At 40.4% G+C, this 21,827-nt stretch overlaps 1 protein-coding gene across 1 annotated transcript; it reads left to right on the forward strand.

Moving 5' to 3' along the window:
* The first annotated feature begins 5,750 nt into the window (after positions 1-5,750).
* Positions 5,751-15,581, forward strand: SMNDC1 (survival motor neuron domain containing 1). The gene is made up of 6 exons (XM_053389247.1): positions 5,751-5,848; positions 7,564-7,683; positions 10,139-10,281; positions 12,044-12,205; positions 13,512-13,665; positions 15,109-15,581. Exons 2-6 carry the CDS (start codon positions 7,564-7,566, stop codon positions 15,244-15,246), a joined length of 717 nt encoding a protein of 238 aa, XP_053245222.1. The 5' UTR covers positions 5,751-5,848; the 3' UTR covers positions 15,247-15,581.
* The last annotated feature ends 6,246 nt before the right edge of the window (positions 15,582-21,827 follow it).

The raw sequence follows: 21,827 nt of genomic DNA on the forward strand, positions 1-21,827 counted from the left end.
AAAGGTTTGCTTCTGCTAGGAGAAAGGCTTATTCTGCTGATGAAAGAGTACTTTCCAACTTAGCTGCTCCAAGCCCAGAGGAGCTCAACGGGTCATGCACGTGTAAGACTTTGCACATGTTCATTCTCAAGACCATTTTATGGCTCCTTAGAACGCACACGACAGCTGATATTTTCTGCATTCACTGCTGCATATATTGTAACACAATCCCTGATAACACTGTGATAGCACACCACTATGAGATGTATTCGGCTAGCTCTTGCACAAAAATTTACTGAACAGCACTACTGCATGAAATATACTCGGAGTTGAGAGTGGATTTCATGCTCTTTATTCAGCTCATAGTGGTGAGGAGGAATGGAAGTTCCCCCAGAACGGTTGCCTTACATACATTATTTACACAATGTATTTTCCCCATTCACTCACAGTCCTTTGGATACAAACCAGAGACACCTGTCCCTCACATTTGCCTACCAACTCCCCATGCAGAAATTATGCCAGGATTCATACCAGTGATGGTCGCCAGTAAACCTCATCATAAGCTGAAGAAACAGGGAAAGAGGGTAAACAATATAAATTAAACAGAAACTTAGCTGAATTAAAAAAACAAACTAACTAAAATCAGTGATTCTGGAAAATACTGCAGCCTTGTTGGCTTGGTTGAGAGAATTCAAGATCCTGGTCATCAGAAAACTAGATGCAACTTTAAATTTGGACAACAGAAATGGGAAATGCCTGTATTTCCATGGGCCTATTGATCTTTTATTATTAATATTATTCTCGTATAAATTTATTTCTTCTTTTCCAATTATGTTTGACCTATTGAGGGATAGATTTACACAGGGTGTATGCAAGAACACACACACGTTGATGGAAACCATTTCAATTAAACAACAACAAAAAAAACCCATCACCACAAAGTGAACAATGTCAATGCAAGCTGTTCCTTATGCTCCATTGTCTTTATGTACATAAGAAAAGTGGTTCTGCCCGTTCCCTTCATTTATTGTAAAATATCATGCACAATCTCTGACTCATTCCTGGGATTTGCTTGCTTTATGTTGAGCACGACCTGTGTTAGCTTTGTTCCTTTTAGCTGTACAAATTGGTCATCAGTAGCACTGTGGGAAGTAACTCGTTTATTAGTCATAGCCAGCTCTGTAATATGAATGCCTAAAGCAGAAATGGTCTCTTTTGATCACCCTGGTCTGCAGTGAAATTGCCCCATGGATTAAAATGAAAATGTTTGGATGAGTGTTTTAATTTGTTAAGCATTTCTTAACTGATTGTGTATGTTGCGTTTGGGTCTTCTTGTCTTTGGGAAAGTAGCACTGGAACTGTTCCCTTACACCAATGATCATACGTCATACGTCAATGTATTTCTAGATATGATGATTTCCCCCACCTGCTTTATTTGATAGAAGCAAGATTTTCAGTCATCCAAGAGCTAAATTTCCAGATGCATTTCAAACTTGTCTTAAAGCCCTATGTACTCCACCATCACTGCTGAGGATTGTTAAGGGTGCTAGGAATTGCAGGTCTGAAGGAGTAAAGAACAGCTCCCAGGTTTCTTTGGGGGAAATTGTGACTGTTAAATAATAATAATAATAATAAATTTTTATTTATATCCCGCCCTCCCCAACCAAAGCCGGGCTCAGAGCGGCTAACAACAGTAAAAGTAACACAGTTTACATAAAATCACAATCAATTAATTGAAATACATTCTAAAATCAATTCATTCTAAAATCAATTCTGAATCAAATTAATGGCAACCATTGGGCTAGAGTTCTAAAGAGATATAAATTAATTTTAAATGTATGGGATGGATGTGACCTATATGGCCAAACTAAAAACCGTGTGTTTAACCAAACACAAGTGCATCGGGTCTGGTCCGGTGTGTCTTGAGAGGCATTTGCCACAGGTTCCACTTCACGGACAGCAGGTAGTGGTTTTGCCTTTAGAGGTGAACAGAAGACAAAGGGGCCAGTGGCAAATCTTTGCCAATGAGGAAAGGAAGGAGCAGTTCAGGTGTGTGTGCCAAATGATGGGTAGTTGCCTCTAAATTATTTGCATGACTGGCCTACCTTTCTTCATTCAAAGAATGTGTAATCTTTCCAGACATTCTGGCTTGGCAGCCAAGGCAGTTTTTCAAGGGATTAAAGATGCCATAAGAGCAACCTGAAATATGCCCTAAAAGCATATAAACTTAATTTTATTTGCAATACTTGGTGTTGAGTGTTTGCATGATGATGGGTAATCTAGTAAAAAACGTTTAATAAGAGATGTAATAACACAAAAAGGAGCTGCTAAGCACACCCCAAGTCAACATAAATGAATTGCTTTCCCCTAGAAAAATATATTTCCATTCAGTTATATTAGATATATATACACACAGCACAGTCAAAGAAACTGGGAGGGAGGGAAGGTTTTGTGCAAATGCAGCAGAGCTGCCATCTAGTGCTTGGCACAGACATTTGCAGGGGAGAGAAAAGAATGAGCTGCTGTAAAAACTCAAAAGTTGTTTTTCACAAGTGATATTTAAAACAGTGTTTTTGTTTTTGAATTTTTGTGTTGCCTTTAAGCTGCCTATGATCCTTAACGTGTGTATTTATCTTAAAATTATATCTTCCACTTCCTTCCTTGCACTAATGGCATTAATTCAGTGATGAGTCTCAGATCAATAGGTATCAGGCACTGGATCTACACAGATATAAAAAATGTGACGAAACCGCCCCCCCATAAGTGTGTGTGTGTGTGTGTGTGTGTGTGTGTGTGTGTGTATGCAATTTGTCATTGAGCTCTACAGCACCATCTGGTGGCACATTTTTATAACACACTTATAACGTTATAATTGCAGCTGTGTAGTTGATTTTACTTTCTTGGGCTTCATGATCACTGCAGATGGTAACAGCAGTCACAAAATTAAAAGACGCCTGCTCCTTGGGAGAAAGGCGATGGCAAACCTAGACAGCATCTTAAAAAGCAGAGACATCACCTTGCCAACAAAGGTCCGTATAGTTAAAGCCATGGTTTTCCCAGTAGTGATGTATGGAAGTGAGAGCTGGACCATAAAGAAGGCTGATCGCCGAAGAATTGATGCTTTTGAATTATGGTGCTGGAGGAGACTCTTGAGAGTTCCATGGACTGCAGAAGATCAAACCTATCCATTCTTAAGAAAATCAGCCCTGAGTGAGGACACATCCTGAAGCTGAGGCTGCAATACTTTGGCCACCTCATGAGAAGAGAAGACTCCCTGGAAAAGACCCTGATGTTGGGAAAGATTGAGGGCACAAGAAGAAGGGGACGACAGAGGACGAGATGGTTGGACAGTGTTCTCGAAGCTACAAACATGAGTCTGACCAAACTGCGGGAGACAGTGGAAGACAGGAGTGCCTGGCGTGCTCTGGTCCATGGGGTCACGAAGAGTCGGACACGACTAAACAACTAAACAACAACATATATATAATAAATATTCATAACTGCATATATGAACCACATGTCTGAAACCCCACAGAAAAAGTCCTGAAACCATTTTGTCCCTCCCAAATAGATCTCAAATATTTCTCTGCAAGGTCGAAGGAAAATGGAAAAGCCTCCCCGTTGTCTTTTCATTCACGAATCCTGTCTTAAGGGTATGTCTGTGTATGAATAGAGTGAACCTGTGACCTGGCTCAGGAAACTAAGTATTTATCATTACAAAAGACTGACCAGGCTCCCCAGGTAATCCAATCAAGTGACCATTAACAGATAACCTGCCAGACAGGAGATAAATGCACTCAGATTTCTGTTGTAGGTTTTCTGTGATGTAGGTATGATGTATCTGGGGGGTGGTCTTGAGCTATACCCTTCTGTGATGTATGTATGATGTTTCTGGGGGTGGTCTTGGACTCCAGGGCGGGCAATTTAAAATGTCTATATAAGGGCGGGCACACCTTTGTTCTGGGTCTTCCTCTTTTCCTGTGTGTGAGGGGAGTACCCTGTTGCAACAGTCAATAAAGATCAGGCTTACTAGCTGCTTTGCTTCTCAATATTCTCTGGTTGGCCTCCGTTATTTTCTCTGACCGATGGAGAACCTACAAAGGGCTCTATAAGGGCTCTTGTGTCCCCCATAAGCGAATAATGGCAGATTTATGTTTATTACAATCCTAAGTACCATGAACAGAAGGCATCTAATCCAAAAGGTATTTTGCATCCCCCCTCCCAACAAAACAACAACAACTGTATGGAGCGTTGGGTGATGATTCTGGTATATAGCATGGAGGCTGCTGGAGGATGGTGTTAGGGTCATAACAAAAGATTGCCTTATTTTGAGTAAGAACAGTGGTCCATCCTGCTCAGAATTGTCTCCACCAGGGGTGGGATACTGGATCTCACAGAAGGGCAGATCCTGACTGGGTTACTTTCCAAGTGCCATTTTGACACGTGCTTCAAAGTTCAAGTTGTGAGAGCAGACAGGAGCTTGTCTCCAATCTTAGCATTGTGGTCCCACAATGTGTACATGTGTTTATGACGGATATGTGTGCCGAGAGCTCAAACGCAGGAGAAGCTTCCTGATGTAGAATAGAATGTCCCTATTTTCAGTAAAGAAGTGTTGGAGGGTATGCAATTTACATGGGGGTTACATTCCAGGGATCACGCCGAAAGCCAAAATCACGTAAAGCAGGGGGCGGCAAGGTTTACCTCGCCTGGGCCGGTTCACTCCCAGGGAGATCACTCTGTGGGCCGGATCGCGTCTGCGCAGACGCAATTTCCGGCACCATGGAAGCGAGTCCCCGCTCTGTGCTGCGCCGGTTTAGCGCAGTGCGTAGGGACTCGCCGAGCAGGCAGCTCGGTTCGGGGGCTGTTTAAACAACCCCCGTGGGCCGCTTCTGGTCCATGGGCCGCAGGTTGCCGACCCCTGACGTAAAGCCAAACCCCACTGGGTTCAATTGCCAGAGTCCTTTTTCTTGGAACCAAGCCCCCTTTCCCTTCCTTTTTAAATTTGCTCAGGCTGATCTGGTTGCATAATTAAAATAAGGCTGTACCTGCCAGTGGGCTTATATTTTAGAATAATAGAATTGTAGAGTTGGAATGTACCATGAGGGTCATCTAGTCCAACCCACTGCAATGCAGGAAACTTGCCCAACCTGGGGCTCAAACCCATGACTTTGAGATTAAGAGTCTTGCTCCGTTGGGATCCAACAGGGTTTATTTCCAGGTGCATAACGTAAGAACAAAGGATGAGCCAATGGATCGTCAGGCCAATGGCCCACCTAGTCCCGCATCCTGTTCTCACAGCGGCCAGCCAGAGGCCTGCGAGAAACCAGCGGAGGAGAACCTGAGCACAAGGCAGTTAGAAGCAGCGGAGCTCCCGCCAAGATAATTATTTCAGAAGGGCACAAATCCCGCTCCGATTCCCCCCTAGAAGATTCGATCAGTTTAAATAATAAGCCCTGCGGCGAGATTGGGTTTTTTGGGTTGACTCTCACATGCCGAACGCTACTTATTACGCGGCTTCCTTTGCACTTCCGCCACTCTCGCCCCGCACATGGAAGATACCAAGGAATCGCAACTGGGAGTCGGAAGTATCGGTTTCGATCCTCCTCTTGGTTTGCGCTTTCCCCACCCCCGGAGTGGTCATGTGATCCGGCTTGTTCGTCAGGTCCGGCTTCCCCATCTCGCGAGCGTTCATTTCCGCCGACCGGGCTCTTTGCGTCGTCGCTAGGAAGCAGCAAGAAGGGAGGGGGCGACGTTTGTTGGGGGTCGGGAGGGAGGGGGGCAAATCTCGCGTGGGTGCGCGCGAGCGAGCACAGACGCTTCTCCTGAGGCCTGACGGGACGGAGAGAGGCCCTCGGCGCGCGAGGCCAAGGTGAGAGGCGCGGCCCTTCCCCCACTTCCCTCTCCTCTCGCTGGGCGAAGGCGGGGAGGCCCTTCGCTCTCCTCAGCCCTCGACCTCCCCTCTCCGTACACGGCGCTCGGCTCTCCAGGCCTTCGGCCCCTTCCTCACTCGCTCCGGGGCCTCCGTTAGGCCCTCCCTCAGGCCCAGGCGCGTCTGCCGCCCGGTCCCCAGTGATTCCGCCGCCTGAAGTTTTGTCTACGGCCAGCCATTGTCTGCGGGCTTCCCGCACGTGGAGGCCCGTTTCGTCGGCTTACAAGATTCGCCTTCTGTGTTCCGAGGATTATACTGTGTTTTTTTTCGGGAGGTCCGTCTCGGCTCTTCCATTCTGTCCCGAAACCTCCGCTCCTTTGTAGCAGGACGGCTGGGTTTCAATGGCACTGCTTTTGCTGGCTTTTTTCGGCGTATGGGCCTTTTAATTGGAGTCAATTCCTTTATTGGCGGGTTGTATCCTGTGTAATGTGATTATAAAGAGGGTATTGTCCACAGTATGGTGTTGGTATGCAGAATTTGCTTTCCATACTTCACAGCCCCTGAAAAATAGTACGTCAGGTCACGTGCTATTCCAGCCATTCCTACCAAATTTGGCTTTTGCTAATTCTGTACAGATAGTGTTTTCTAAACTTCACACCCTGTGTTGAAAGGACTAGGATAGTTCTTATGTATTAACAAAGGATCTGTGTTTGGATTGCCTTCAGTTTTTATATTTCCAAAGTGAGCACTAGTGTGATGCTCAATAGTTCCACCCCTGCTCTGCTCCATGCCTCACCCACTCTGTTATCTGTACTATCTTGTATCTGTCACCTTGACAAAGACTGAGGAAAGAGGTTTGTCCAAGGCTAGATAACAAAATTGTGGCAGAAGATCCATAAACACAATCCATGAGTTGCTGTGAATTTCCTTACGGGAACTAATGCTAAGAGAGAAGGATTTAGTCAAGGTCAGGCAAGGAGTTTGGTTGTCCAGTATGATGCTGAAAATGACTCTCGTGTTAAGAACAGTTGAATAGTCATACTTCTCAAGGACTGTGTTCTGGAAAACTGAATACAACAGAGAATCTGTGAATGTGCAGAATGTTTAATCTATTTGTAAGCTACCCTTAAGTAACAGGACCATTAGGGTGGTGTACAGCAACAGATAAATAAAAAAATGTAAACATCTAAAAAGGAAGTGTTGCCAATTAGTGCTTGCCAGTGCCAGTAATCCCTATTTCATTAACCCATGTGGCTTGAAATCAACTACAGCTTAGTAGTACAGTACTTGCAAATTTTACTTTGGGCAAAAAACAAACATAGTTTACCTGCCTCCCACCATATGTAATATATGATATAAGGTATAGGGCAGGGACATAAGGTGGGCATCTCTTGTAAATTCCCAGGATGGAAACAGGTGTTTACTTACCCCATACGATTCTGTTATTGTAACATTAACACAGCAGTAAGGGAACAAACCATACTAAAGAGACTACCTTATAACTTGATTACTGCCAAGGTAATCTGGCATTATTTGGGAAGCCTGCTGTGGATCAGCTGGAGTTTCCAACTAAGGCAAGTTACATAAATATTCTGTTATTGATAAGGCTGCACTAAGTCATTAGTGATTTGCATTCTAAGTATTTTGCCTCTGCAAGACTGTTTTCAAACAGACTTTTCCCTCAGTATTTTGTAATGCCTTTTTTCCCTTTTCAGATGTCAGAAGACCTTGCAAAACAGTTAGCTAGCTATAAAGCTCAACTCCAACAAGTTGAAGCTGCTTTGACGGGGAATGGAGAAAATGAAGATTTACTAAAACTCAAAAAAGACTTACAGGTGAGAATAAGAAAAAGCTTTGTAACTTAAATGTTTTTACACGTATAGTGAAGAGGATCTTCTACACTGTCAGTGGCAAAGAATTTACCATGGTGATATTAACGAGATGTGCTAAATGTTGGGGTTTAAAATCTTTCACAAAGAACTAGGGCTGTCACCTCATTAAAGTGATTAAAGGCATCTCAACTGTATGAATTTTTGGCATTTAAATTGACATAAAATATGCACCTGAGTAAAAACAAGAGTTCTGAAGCAATAAACCGCCCTGAGATCTTTTGATGAAGGGGGCCATATAAGTCAAATAAATCACGGGTAGGCAAACTAAGGCCCGGGGGCCAGATCCGGTCCAATTGCCTTCTAAATCTGGCCCACAGACTGTCCAGGAATCAACATGTTTTTACATGAGTAGAATGTGTCCTTTTATTTAAAATGCATCTCTGTGTTATTTGTGGGGCCTGCCTGGTGTTTTTACATGAGTAGAATGTGTGCTTTTATTTAAAATGCATTTCTAGGTTATTTGTGGGGCATAGGAATTAGTTCTCCACCCCCCAAAAAAATAGCCCGGCCCCCCCACAAGATCTGAGGGATCTGCTGAAAAAGTTTGCTGACCCCTAAAATAAATGAACAAATAAGCCATTTTGTTTTCCGACGATTCACATGTGAATTGTAAGAGTTATTATCTCAGAAAAGGCATTTGCTTGTGCGTTAAAAAAAATGCCTTTTTAAAGATGGTGTTTGCCACCCACAATTTTTATGAGTGCTTGTGTGCCAAAAATACATATATTTAAAAACCTTCTGCTCAGTCAATTGGGGCACCTTTTTAGTTGCTAAAAAGTTTTAATGGATTAATATAGCTGATTAATCAATAGAACCTCGTACTTTTATATTTTGCTCATTGCTGTATACAGTCTTTTTAATACTGGTACTTTAACACTGATCTCTAAATGCTTTTTTAAAAAAATTGTAATCTTTCACATTTAGCCGGGTGGAATGATTACCACAAATTGAAAAGCACTGTCCTGGAGTAAATGTTAATCTGTATGTTCATTTGAGTTTTGCTTTTTGAAAAACATGGTAAACTAGAGTCTTTTAGGAAACAAATTTAGAATACTAGATAATGCACTATTATGTGTGCTGTTATCTTTAGAATATGATTCAGGTGTGCCTTGTAAGCACTAAACAGTCATCAGTGGTTCTAGCTCTTTGTTCCTCTTAGACTGTATTTTGCAAATGAATTTGTCATATGGTCTGTTTGTTCATTCATGTTTTCTTTGCCATTTCTACATGTAAGAGCAGCCTTTTACAAGCTTATTGTTCAGCTGCCAATATCTGAGGACAAAAGACAAGTCTTAATCGCATCAGATATGAAAGGTGCATATGTATTAAATTATTCCTTTTCTTGTTAAAATTTGTTCTATTTTTATTCCACCTTTCAGGCAGATACTGTCTCTCAGAGAAGCTCATCTCAATCAAAAGTTCAGGCCCCGCCCCATGATTACATATTAAAGGAACAAGAGAAAAAGAGGAGGGGGAAGGGAAGCGGAAGGAAGGAAGGAAGGAAAAAGTAGATGAGGGAAATTAGTTTGACAACAATGTGTTATGTGTTTTACCTTCCTCTCCTCTCCCTGGATACCCCACAAATCTGCTTCAGAGGCTACCCCAACCTTCTGGAACAGATTTTGTGTGGGTACAAGGGAGAGAAAAGGAAAGAGAAGTTCTGTTGCACAAGTGGGACAGCAGTATTGGATACAATCCAGTAGATTTAAAAATCTAAAATACATGTAATTTATTACCTGTGGCTATAGCCTATTAATAGTTTTATTTATAATCTCTAAATAGCAAAAAAACATATGCAGGAAACTACTGAGCCCTTGCTCATATGTATTTTATAAAGAAAAGTATTTTCTGTACATGTTCATTCTTTATATCTGGTTTGTGTATAGTGGGCTACTCTCACATAAGTACACTTTTTCAGTATTCAAACAAGAAAACTGACTTGCTGAAAAACCTATTTCTTCCACTAGCCAGTGCATTCATTGCACAGTAATTTTCTTTTTTTAAAGTCTCAGTAATACTTGCTTTATCACTGGAAGGAGAGCAGAAAACTCCATTCTGTAGTTGTGTATCATTTTCTGCAGTCTACTTTTTACTCTTCCATTAAATATAATATTCATTTGTAATGCAAAGAGGAAAATGCAAACGAGAAATTTCCCTGCTGCCCTCCCCCAATATTAAAATTGGGATGAGCTATGGGAGTAGTATTAGATACTTGCTAAGAAACCAGATTCCCAAAGCTTATAGAAAAACCTTTAGTAAATTATGCGGTCAGATTTCATGTGTTGTTCAGTCTGCTACCATTTGCCAGCAATACCGCAGTTGGTAAATAGTCTTCATGCATGGGCAGGGGTGAGACTACTTAAACTGTGTTTGACGACTTTTTCTTTTCCATCCCCAGGAAGTTATAGAATTAACCAAAGACCTTCTTTCAACACAACCTTCAGAAACACTTGCAAGTTCTGACAGTTCTGCTTCTGCTCCTCCAAGTCACACATGGAAGGTTGGAGACAGATGTATGGCAATATGGAGTGAAGATGGACAGTAAGTGTAGAAACAAACTTCTGTAACAGTTACATGAAATAATACAGTTCCATGGTAAGATACTTCCCTTTGGTTTATACTCTCCTCTTCGGCTGAGCACCAGTTCAGTAAAAATCATTGATTGGATCTTGTATTTTTCAAATACAAAATATATTAAACTTTAGAGCTAGGTCCATTGTTTTAACTGTTTAATTTGACTAGAACATTGTAGAATACAATATGGCTTCTAATATCTTTTAAAATTTGCCACCTTCGAAAAATCTGATGTGCAGTAACTGAAATCTGTTGTGTATACATTTCATCACTAGTCTGAAAACGTTAATAGGAATGTCATTTACTTCAAAACTTGGAGCTCTGTTGATATTGTATTAAGATATACTTGTGAACCATTGAGGTGGCAGTAGGGAAAGAAGTATAGGACAGCAAACTTTTCCACTGCTTCCTCCCCCTTTTCTGTACTGTCAGTTTATTCTTTGAAGTGGGGCAGGAATGGGCTTAGAGAAAGCAGAGGTCCTTGCTCACAATTGTGTACATGTAGAAGGCTGCTGCTGTTGGGAGGATCTGTGGTTGTTGCACCCATCCAGACATGGTGGTAAGGGAATATAAAGAAGGGTATTTAACATCCTTCCCAAAACTATCCACAGGCAAATATTTTAAGAGGGTTGAATAAAGACTTTTAGAGCTCCCTTCACAAATAGTGATGTGCCACTAGGGTGTATCTTTTTGCACATTTCCAAAGTGAATCAGTGATGGTCCTCCACCAGAAGAAATTCAATTCACCTTGGTCTTTGCTGAAGTGGGATGCAGCAGTAAACCCCTCAGAGTCATTCTGTTTGGTATGATTTGCTGACAGCAGAAAGTGTTGGTGTGAACCAACACATTTCCTCCTAGTCCTGTTGCCTTTGACCTGCCTTCTGCTGATAGAGATATTTTTAATACCTTATGGGAAGAAGACAACCAGCAGTTCTTTTTCTGCAAGGTTAGGTTCTCTTTCTTGCCATGGCCTTCCGCTTCTCCATTTAGGCCCCTGAGATGCCTGGGCCCAGACATTCCACTTAGTTTACTTAAGGATGTACTGCTTTTGAGTATCAGGTGATGTGATTGAGAAAAATAGATAATTACCTTGATTATCTATCTTCATTTAAGTTACTGTCACAAACCCTACATTGCTTAATGCTTTTCTTAATCCATCTTCTTACGTTAGTAATTCACTGCTTGCTTTCAGAGAGGGAGATTATAAGGGCAGTGAAACGTCTGTCAAATTACAATCTCGCATTGTAATCCTATGAATGCATATCTCCTCAGATATAAGTCCCATAGAACTTCGAAATACATGGGTATTGTGGCTGAATGCCTCTTGTGGTGGGGAAAATTAGTACAAATTATAAAACAGCCAAACATGAATCCTCCAGATTCTATTAAACAAATTAGTTCTCACAAAATCAAACAAAAGTCAGGTTAAATGTGTGAAGGTGAAAATATATATGTGGTAACAAAAGGTTCAAAACCGAAGTTTATTTCAAACTAGTTGACTAACCAGCTCTTGGACTTTAGGATTGTAACTAGTTTGTGTGCAGGGCACCTGACAATTCTTGAATTGAACAGAATTTATGTTTTAAGAGTTTTGCCTTGAAATGCCAATCCAAAATGAAGCAGGAATGTCCTGAAACTTAATATTAATATTAATCACTGCAAATACAAGTTTTGTAGGGTTGAGTTGTAAACCATTACTCACATGCTTACAGCCATGATATCTTTACAGGTGTTATGAAGCTGAAATTGAAGAGATAGATGAAGAGAATGGCACAGCTGCAGTCACCTTTTCGGGATATGGCAATGCTGAAGTCACGCCCCTGCTCAATCTGAAACCTGTGGAAGAGGGAAGGAAAGCAAAGGAAGACAGTGGCAACAAACCCATGTCCAAGTAAGTGGCTGAAACAGTTTTCAGTTGGCTCAGTGTGTCATATAGCAATAAGAAGAGCTGTAAGGCTACTTTGCTGATGAATCATATCTTCCCAAAGGTGATTTTACAGCAAAAAAGTCATAGGAGTCAACACTATCCTTAGATGTTATTGAACCATACTCTGCGTAGTTACCCTAGATTTGGGAAAGAGGTAATGCACATTGTCTATTCTCCCCACCCCCCAAATTAAATAATGCCTTAGGATATGGGCTTCGCTGCCCCGATTTTAGAGGTCCAACTTAGGGAAACTTGTAAAGCCCAAAACAGTCTTTGCCATCTTAGGACTGAACTGGTACTAAGAACTAGGGATGGTCAAATGTGTCAGTTTCTGTTCTGTTTGTGCTTGTTCATAGGTCCCTTCCAATTTCACATTAATCTGTGATTTTTTTTTAATCCAAATGAAAAAGAATATTTAAATATGGATTGAAATATATGGAGTGAATTAGGTCAGTTCTTAAAAATGCAGTTCTTAAATTATCCTCAATCCCTACTGTGAACATATACATAGTGGTTTGAGATTATGATGAAGGTGTTATGGTTTGTGCTACTAACTTGAATGCTTATCATGCTGAGTTGGTTAGTCTCATGAACTCCAAAATAATTGCTCCATACCTGTGTAGTAGTATATTTCCCCTGGGACAAATTCTGAGCTAGAGTTGCTCTGTGTTTAGCAAGACATTAGCTAGTTTCAACTGATTTCTGAAAGAGAGCCGTTATTCGTAGTAGTGCATGAAAGTAGGTTTGCTGTGCTTTATTGAAACTTGCAATGCACAGATTGCTTTACAGAAGGAATGACAGCACTTTCTACAGCTGGAGAATGAAATGGGCCTGGACAGCTGAAGCCCCATTGTACTGAGAGTTTATCTTTACATTCACCTAGCCCAAGGTGAGACTCTCTTAATCAGTGTATCCTTGCTTTTATCTACATGTTCTGAGAACAAAAGTGAAGTTAAAGCAAAGGTGATGTGGGGCTTCCAGTTGGTTGCAATGTAGATGTAATGCCCATACAAAACCATTGCCATATACTGTGGCTGAACTGCCAGTGTTGTAAAAAGAAGGCAGTTCTGGTGGGTAAAGATGTAGATGTAAGGCAGTATTGATAATTCAGAATTAACCACCTCGGCTTAATCTCTTCATGTTTGATGTTTTGTGAAAATTTGCCCTGATTGTATAGCAACCACCTTGCCATGACACATTACTGCCCTTAGACTTTCTGAAGAGGAAACTGAGGTACATAAGTAACCTTCAGTGCCATTTCTCATTTTAGAAAAGAAATGATTGCTCAGCAACGAGAATATAAAAAGAAGAAAGCTTTGAAAAAGGCCCAGCGAATCAAAGAACTGGAACAAGAGCGAGAGGACCAGAAAGTCAAATGGCAGCAGTTCAACAACAGAGCTTATTCAAAAAACAAAAAAGGCCAGGTTTGTATATGCTTGCATTAGTAGCTTACTGATAGAGGTTTCTTGCTGAAGAGGAGCAGTGTTAAATGTATGGCAGCACAGGAGTAATCCCCCAAACAAAGACAAAAGAATATTATAGGCAAAGCTGTTTGTTTCTGGAATATACAATGGGAGAGATCCGTTTATAATATTCTTAACGTACAGTGGTACCTCTGGTTACGAACTTAATTCATTCCGGAGGTCCATTCTTAACCTGAAACCGTTCTTAAGCTGAGGTACCACTTTAGCTAATGGGGCCTCCCGCTGCTGCTGCGCCGCCAGCATGCCATTTCTGTTCTCATGTTGAGGTAAAGTTCTTAACCCGAGGTACTACTTCCAGGTTAGCGGAGTCTCAAACCCAAGGTGATTGTAACCCGAGGTACCACTGTATTGTTAAATATCACTACACTTAGTTTGAGTCCCTGCAGATAGGGTGGGATAAACAGGTCCCAGTTTCCGAGCACAATGCATTTCCAGGAAATTGTTTGCTAGGCAAGCATTCGCAATTTCCATTATTTCCTATGGGAACATTTCTAATCCATGCTTTCTGCCTGAGACTGTTGCAGCCAATAAGCAAAAGCCAGACAAAGGGATATCTGATTTGTCTGATGACTCTCCCTTTTATGGTTTTAGCCCAAAATGGGTGCTGGTGACCAGCAAAGCACAAACAAGTAAGGACATGAGCAAACTCCGGCTGTTTGGATATCTGAATCAGCCATTTCTGTAGCAAAGTTTGAGTATAATTCTTTGTATTTGAACAACAGATTTCTGATAACAACCATTCCAGTAGTAGCACCTGTAAAGTTAAAAGTTCATGCCTATAAAGCTTGTGGCATAGTTGCTTGCACTATGATGCTTTCAGGCTGCCATAATGTACGTGGTACAAAGCTCTTTGTATGTTTCATATTCTTGAGTTTGGTATTGCCAAATATAACTCTCACTCTGTTTGACCCATTGATAATGTGAGTTAGGTTTTTAGTGTGTGCTGTTGGCATGCTAAATTATTTTGAGTGGTGGTGGCAAAAGAAAAACATTAATAAGCACCACATTGTAACGATACCCTTAACAGAGCATTCAGAAGACACTTCAGGCAACTGAGGCTGGTAACACTTTATGAAGTTTATAGCTATGGGGGCAAAAAAGGTTTTGTTTTCCTTTAGCCCTTCTTTGTGCATTGAAAGGACCCTTATAGAACTGTAGTGGTTCACTGGGAGAAAATAGGACTTGCTGAGTGCCATGACCAGAGAAGAAGTGCTTCATTTCCAATTACAGCTTTTTTGTTAAAGGTTCCTGTTTAATGATCAGTAAAATGTAGTTGTATTTTGCTTTTTGAATGATGCATGTGAACATTTGATATTAGCACTCCTTTGCTGACTTGTTGAAATTTGAAAAAGTTACAATTGGTGCTTTTAATTTGTTCCACAGGTAAAGCGAAGCATCTTTGCTTCTCCTGAGAGCGTAACAGGGAAGGTTGGAGTTGGAACGTGTGGAATTGCAGACAAACCCATGACACAGTACCAAGATACATCCAAGTACAATGTCAGACATTTGATGCCCCAGTAATTGAGGGAGAAAATGACTTAACATCACTTCTGCAGGGCTTTACATTTACCTTTTTATTGTTCTATTTTTCTAAAAGTAAACTATTGGCGCATAGTGAAAATGGTTGTTGACATCAGTTGGCTTATGCTGGTACAAGCCTTAAGCAAGGTAATAGCTGTTCAGATGACCCCTTTGCTCTTAAAGATGTAAATTGCATAAATGTGCACACGTCAGACTGTGTTGAAGAAATGCCCTTTGCAGTATCCTGAAGTGTCTGATTTCTCAAGTGTCCATCCCTATAGCATTAGTTGGGAATGCCATCAAACAAATGGTCGTGAAATAAAATAGTTATCCCAGTTTTCCTTTCTCCCTCTTATGTGCTTACAGGCCTGCCATCTTATTGCAGGATAGCTGTAAAGCACTGTAACTCCTGCAGAACTAGTACAATTATGATGACTTTCTCTGGATTTTATTCTGTTTTGAAAGTCAATTGTTAGTTGATCACAATCTGCATCTGCTTCTTTGGCTTGTAATGAATCTGGGCCATCTAATCTCCAGTTAATGATTCATAAGCCAGAAACAGTGCAGTTCAAATTTTAAGATTACAGGTTGAATGCATTGTGCTGGAAGTGTTGACAAAATCCATCTTCATGAGCAAAACAGGGTTTCCACAAAGCTTGACTGGTCTTGGTAGGCAAAATTTGTGCTCATGATTGACTCAACTGAGGAGAAGGGGTTTGAGCTTTGACATGAAGTATCAGAGATGCTCTAAAGCTTAGCGTGACTTCAGGGGCATGTCCCTGTCATTTCCCAGGCTGGATAGTAGCAGAACCAGGGGCTTGTCTCTGTCACACTGAGCCTCAGAAAATCCCTGAAAAGCAGGAGGATACACTGCTGTTTTCCCACTTTGCAAAATCTCTGCAAGGTTGGGAGGGTGGTGGAAGGAACTCCCAGATCTTGCACTGTTTCGAAAGCAGGACGTCTTGCTTCTCCCCAATGCTCATCATAAATTGATGTAGATTTCTCTTGCCCTCTCCGGAGTATGGAGAAAAACTAGGGGAATCTCTGAATTCAGCACAAGGGGTGATCTCCAACTCATACTTGGAGCAAACCCACTGAAATCAAAGTTACCCAAATCAGGGGGTCTGCTTTAACTTAGTTGGGTATTATCCAAAGTCTTGAAGATTCCACCATCCTTCTCCCAGCTCAAGAAGGTGGAGGTTCTCACCAGAAAAAAAAGCACTTGCTAGTGCCAAGCAGGTAAGCATATTTATTGTCAGGAGCAGAACATTTTGATTTATAGGTCTTGAGAACCTACCTGTAGGCTTCCTAAGATGTATTCAGTCACTTTGCAGGTTTGATTAGCACTTTTAAGTGTTCAAAGAGTCAAATGTTACATATAGAAATAGTTATTCCTCTTGAGAATTACTCAGTGCGTTTATGTTGGTAAATATGGCAAGTCACCTGCATTGTGCTGAATTTTTTGTGTGCTTATCCAACTTTTTTAAATGCAACAGGAGGTTCCTCTTACAAGGTTTAACTTACGTTAGTATTGCTGGCCCTCCTTGATTTTATTTGGGAAACCATGTGTAAAAGTCCAGGCCTATTTGTATCTTGTGGATGCAATTGCTTCCCTTTGCTTAGGGTTGTAGTCTATCTCTCAATCTTGAAATGTGTCTGACACAAAAAGTTAACGTATAGCCCTGTATACAGTGTAGATAATTATTTTTGTAAAATATGGTGTTAAGTTAATGAACAAGACTGGATTTAGTTATTTCTCGTACAAGAGTAATTCTTGCTCATTAATCTGAACTCCATTCCCCATGTATATTATGTTGTTGTAGTTCCCTTTTGTAATTTGTTTTCTGAATTAAATAAGATCAGGAACCATCAGCATTTGTTGATGCACTGATTAGTGTAAATGTCTGACAGTTTACTTGAGCCTAAAATCCATATCTAGTAGCTTAGAATTCACCCATAGAGAGAGGTTCTTCTTGTTAACAAGAGGAGGAAGTAATTTTTATGACTGTGTTGATTTCAGTTTTGTATGTTTAACTTTTATTAAAATAAAGAATTCAAAACCTCTTGGCTTTGTTCCAAAGAATCTAAAAATGTGAAAAAATTTAAATCTGGTATGAAATTACGTAATATGGTCAAAATCGTAGGAGTTACAACACTTTTGAAATAACACTTGTAAAGTTCACAGGCTACTAAGGTTTTTTTTTCTTCTAAAGGAGATGTTCCTTGTTCAAATTGGACTACAGCAGTATCTTACTTTTTATCTAGCAGTACTGTGGCTTATGCAATTGATGACAATTTACCTGTTAAGAAGACATGCATATTGAGGCAGGATTTTCAGTTGTCCTTGAAGCTGATCATTCAAATTCTGAATGCCTGGGTCCTGAGATGAGAAACTGCCAGGATTAATATCTTGATTCTGTTGTTTGTTGTGACTGAATAGCTAACTTTCCTATGGGAAAGCATTTCACTTCTTTTCAAAGCAGGTAAAGATGGAGGCCAGTGCAGCAGAGCCTACTGTTCTTTTAACTTACTGCAGGAGATTTGTGCATTTGTATGGAAAACTGGGCTGCAATTTTCAGTAGACTAGGTAAGCCTCTAATTAACGTAGATGGAGCTATGCTGTTGCAGCAGTTTGACAACTGAACTAGTATTAATTTTTTTCATTAGCGATGTGGGAAGAGAAAAGGGTAACAAAGCTTACTAGAAATAAAATTTCATAAAATTTATTTGTATATTTTAAACAAGTTTATATAGATGCCCACAAACAAAAGAATAATGTTTACAATGATGGAAAATGTAACATCTTTGTCAGCACCATCCCTGCATCATTATAGATAATGCTGTTTCAGTATTGTTTTGACGATTGGCGCTGGTCAAATTAAGCACCAATCATGGATTGGTTGGGGGTTTTTATCATTCAGTTCCTCAAGTAGCAGTTGGCTACAGCACCATTAAAGTAACTGCACCAAAGTTCAGGAAACCTCAGAGGAAGCAAAAGTAGTGATAACAGAAATCTTAAAAATAAACTTGCACATAAAAATATTTGCCAAGAGGATACATATCTGTTTAAACACGGAATTGCATTCCTAGACCAGTGCAGTATCATTATATAGAAACATAGCACTGTACATTTCCCCCCTTTAATACACAAATTACAAAGGAAACCCATAATTCAGTAGAGGCTGAAACAGATTTGCTGGTATTTTTTTAACAGCTGGGAAAAATTATAATGGCACAAACCTAATTTGTGCATCAGACACTGGTTAATGTGATTGAAGATAAAATGTACTTACTGGGTTTAAAGACCTGTATTGTCATTTTACATTAGAATATAATAGTTGCAAACATAAATCCTATGCAAGATTACACTGCAGTAACTCTTTTCTTTTAAAATAGCAAAGTAATAGTTAAAAGCTGCAGAAGACTAAGTTTAGTAAAACATTTTGAGATTTGCAAGTGAGATGTCATGCTAGAATTACAATTTCCTTTGCATTCTGCGATGGCTAGGCTTGAAGATCAGTAGCAGGATTGTTTATATACCACAAGACTGTGACATTTTAAAATCCAAGAGCTACGTAGCACAACAGTGATTGATGAAAAAATGCACTTTTTTCTTAGCTGTTGTGATTTTAAAACAATTTAATGTACCATGTCAATAGGTGCTGAATAGGGACATCAGCCTATTCCAACAAGAGCACTATCAGAAATATCTCCAGAGAAGCACATTTTCTCTGTGGAGGAGCCCTATCATTACTTATTTGGGTTGAATTTGAATCATGTTTTTATAATGGGTAAGGCATTTTATGCATATAAAGGGTTAGCTTGTCTTCATTCGGCATGTTCTTCATTCAAAAAAGGGATTAATCTGTTCTGGCAGTTTGCAAATAGCAATAAGCTGCTATGCAAGAAACACCTGCCTGAATACACCCTCTAGTTACTGCCAATTTGAACATCATGTTGCACAACCTGGTTGGTCCCTCCCTTAGGGGGTCAGCTGAAGTCCCTATAGGGAAGGGTATATAACTTACACTCAGCTTCCTGACATGCAATATTGTGTTGTGTGTTGGAGTGCCTGCTAAGTTGCCTAGCTCCTGTAAAATTTCTAGCAGGACTTGCTGATATTTTTCTATCTAGCAAATGTCTGAATTGATATGTGTCTTCCACATTGGATTCAGTAATTGATTTTACTGTTCAGCTCTTCAAATCCTACATAGCGTTGTAGATTTCATTGTTTTTTGTTTCTATATGACAAGTTAATCTTGCAGACCATTAGGAGCAGTAATGCCGCTACACTTACTTGACTGGAGATTTTAGCCACAGTATAATAGAGTGTTTGGCATGCTTGAGCCCACTGTAATCAAATGACCAGCCTGTTGAACTCTTTGTGTGTGACTTGGTCCCTGTTGCTTTTGTAACAGAAATTAAGGATAGCTGTGTATTTGAGAAACTGTACAATGCTACTGTAGCTTGCATTTGGGGGTGGGTGAGGAAGGTAGCCACTTCAGGTAAGTAACTTTGCTTAAATATCTATCTTAAATGTACAGAAAATAGGAAAGGAGCTGAAGGTTGATTCACACACGTAGAAGTTTCACAATAGTAGCTACTGGAAAATCCTGCCGTTTTCCTGAGCAGCTTGTCTTATACACCCACAGCCACATGCAGCATTCAGCTTTTGGCATGCTGCAGTAACCATTGTTTCTTGAACTCCTGATGCTGGATCCTCTGCCTAGTATTGAGCTGAAGGTTAGTCCAGTGTAGAACGTTTGTGCATTCTCTCTCCCCCCCCCCCAGCTATTTTGTGTACAGTGATCATCTGAGTTGGCCCTGAGCTTTAGTCCTGTTATAGTCATAGAAGCAGGTTCCTTCTGTATGCAGTGGTTGTTAATAGAGTAATATACTAAAACCAAGATCATATTGTGCTACAAGGAATCAAGAGGGGCGGGGGCAAACTACGTAAATGCTAGTGGTATCTGAAGTATGAGGACGTAGATATTCATAGCTATTTTAGTAGCATTTACATCCAAATTTCCTGTTTTTCTTAAAGGGATCTTTAGCATTTTTAAAAAATAGTTCTGACACTGGCTTCTACCTGCACTGGTTTGACCAGCTGAACAGAGAAATAGTGGATAGTGTTTAGTATAGTTAAAAAAATTCTTTGCAACTTGGCTAGAGAGGAGAAAAATGAACAATTCTTGATGTTGACGATTCTGTTTTTAGTGTTCCTTCTTTTTTAAATTATCTTATTGTTTAGAACTTTCCAGTGGTATAATTTAATGATGGCAGGTGTAGACTGTGCACCAGGGAGGCCAGTTGTTACAGCGTTGTAAAATGGCTAAGGATTAGGCTATAGGTGAAGAGTGGACAGTAACAACTGCTACTTTCAGTTGGCTCTAACATTTGCCAGTTTCTCTCTAAGGCCATTGATCTGATGCAGACCATGGTACCTCAACTGGTCCTGGTGCTCTGCCTCTGGAAGCTAAGATCATTGGTTCACATTGGTTAAATCTCCTTTAACTCACAACCCTTTTCCCACTTTTGTGTTGCATGACCAATCATGTGCTACTGGAACTGCAGTTTCCAGCTCCTCAGTGCATGAAGTCTGAAGAGCAAAAGATGAAGTCACAACAAAAGAGGGTTTCAAGTTTCTGAGAATCACGAATTTTAATTAACTGTAAGTTGTTATTGCCCATATTAGCCCATTCCACTAGTATGTTACTGTCTTTGAACTGAAGTGCCATAGTGTGCTCCAAGTCATATAGTCCATCACATTGCACGAGTTTGAAGTTCAGTGCTGTCTAGTTGCTTCACTCAAGACTGTTCAGGGAAAAGTGGCCATGCATGTACAGCTGCTGCTTCCATTTTTCATCACATTCAAAAAAGCTCAGATATAGAGCACATGATTTGCATGGAAAGAGTTCAATCCCTGCATCTCCAGGAATATGGCTCTCCTATAGCAAGGTTTGGAAATATCCATGCCTAATCCTAGAGAGAGAATAAACATCGACACTAGCAACCTCACCAGTGGTTGCTTATGTCCATCATTTCATAGGTGGCAGAAAACAAACATAACTCTTGTGCATTTTCTGGATATAGTAAGATACACATCCATTCTTGGCATTACCCACACAAGCATTAACAGTGACAAATACCTGAAATAAGAGCTTTCACCAAGATGAAGACAAACCTGGACTGATATATTTCTCAGTAAGCGTTATGAATGTCAACAGTCTTGGTGATAATGAAGTCAGTTTAGCCTTTTTATGTTCATTAACTTTTGGGTGAAGAGAATTTCCCAGCCATTCAAGGCCTGGTGATGCACCTATATGGGATTACCAGTTTTGGAAATGGCCCATTCCTGCAGCTGATGCAATCTTTATGCCAAATGCAAAGTCACATTTAACTTTTGGGTCTCAGTCTACAGATATAGGCACGTTTATCTGAAAGTGAAACACCACTGAACACAGTGTGACTTCTGAGCAAACACGCATAGGGTCACATTACAAATTAGACATGGGGCGGGGGAGAAGATTACATATAAATGTATCTCAAGTGTAAGGAACAAGAGGAAATTTCAAGATATA

Source organism: Podarcis raffonei, chromosome 5 (genome assembly GCF_027172205.1).
Source record: "Podarcis raffonei isolate rPodRaf1 chromosome 5, rPodRaf1.pri, whole genome shotgun sequence".
Classification (NCBI taxonomy): Eukaryota; Metazoa; Chordata; class Lepidosauria; order Squamata; family Lacertidae; genus Podarcis; species Podarcis raffonei.

What these genes read in the sequence shown, in the direction of transcription:
- SMNDC1 (XM_053389247.1), top strand. Translation starts at nt 7,564, where the DNA reads ATGTCAGAAGACCTTGCAAAACAGTTAGCTAGCTATAAAGCTCAACTC. An exon ending in ATATGGAGTGAAGATGGACA is followed by an intron (nt 10,282 to 12,043) that starts GTAAGTGTAGAA and finishes ATATCTTTACAG; the next exon opens with GTGTTATGAAGCTGAAATTG. An exon ending in CAAAAAACAAAAAAGGCCAG is followed by an intron (nt 13,666 to 15,108) that starts GTTTGTATATGC and finishes TTTGTTCCACAG; the next exon opens with GTAAAGCGAAGCATCTTTGC.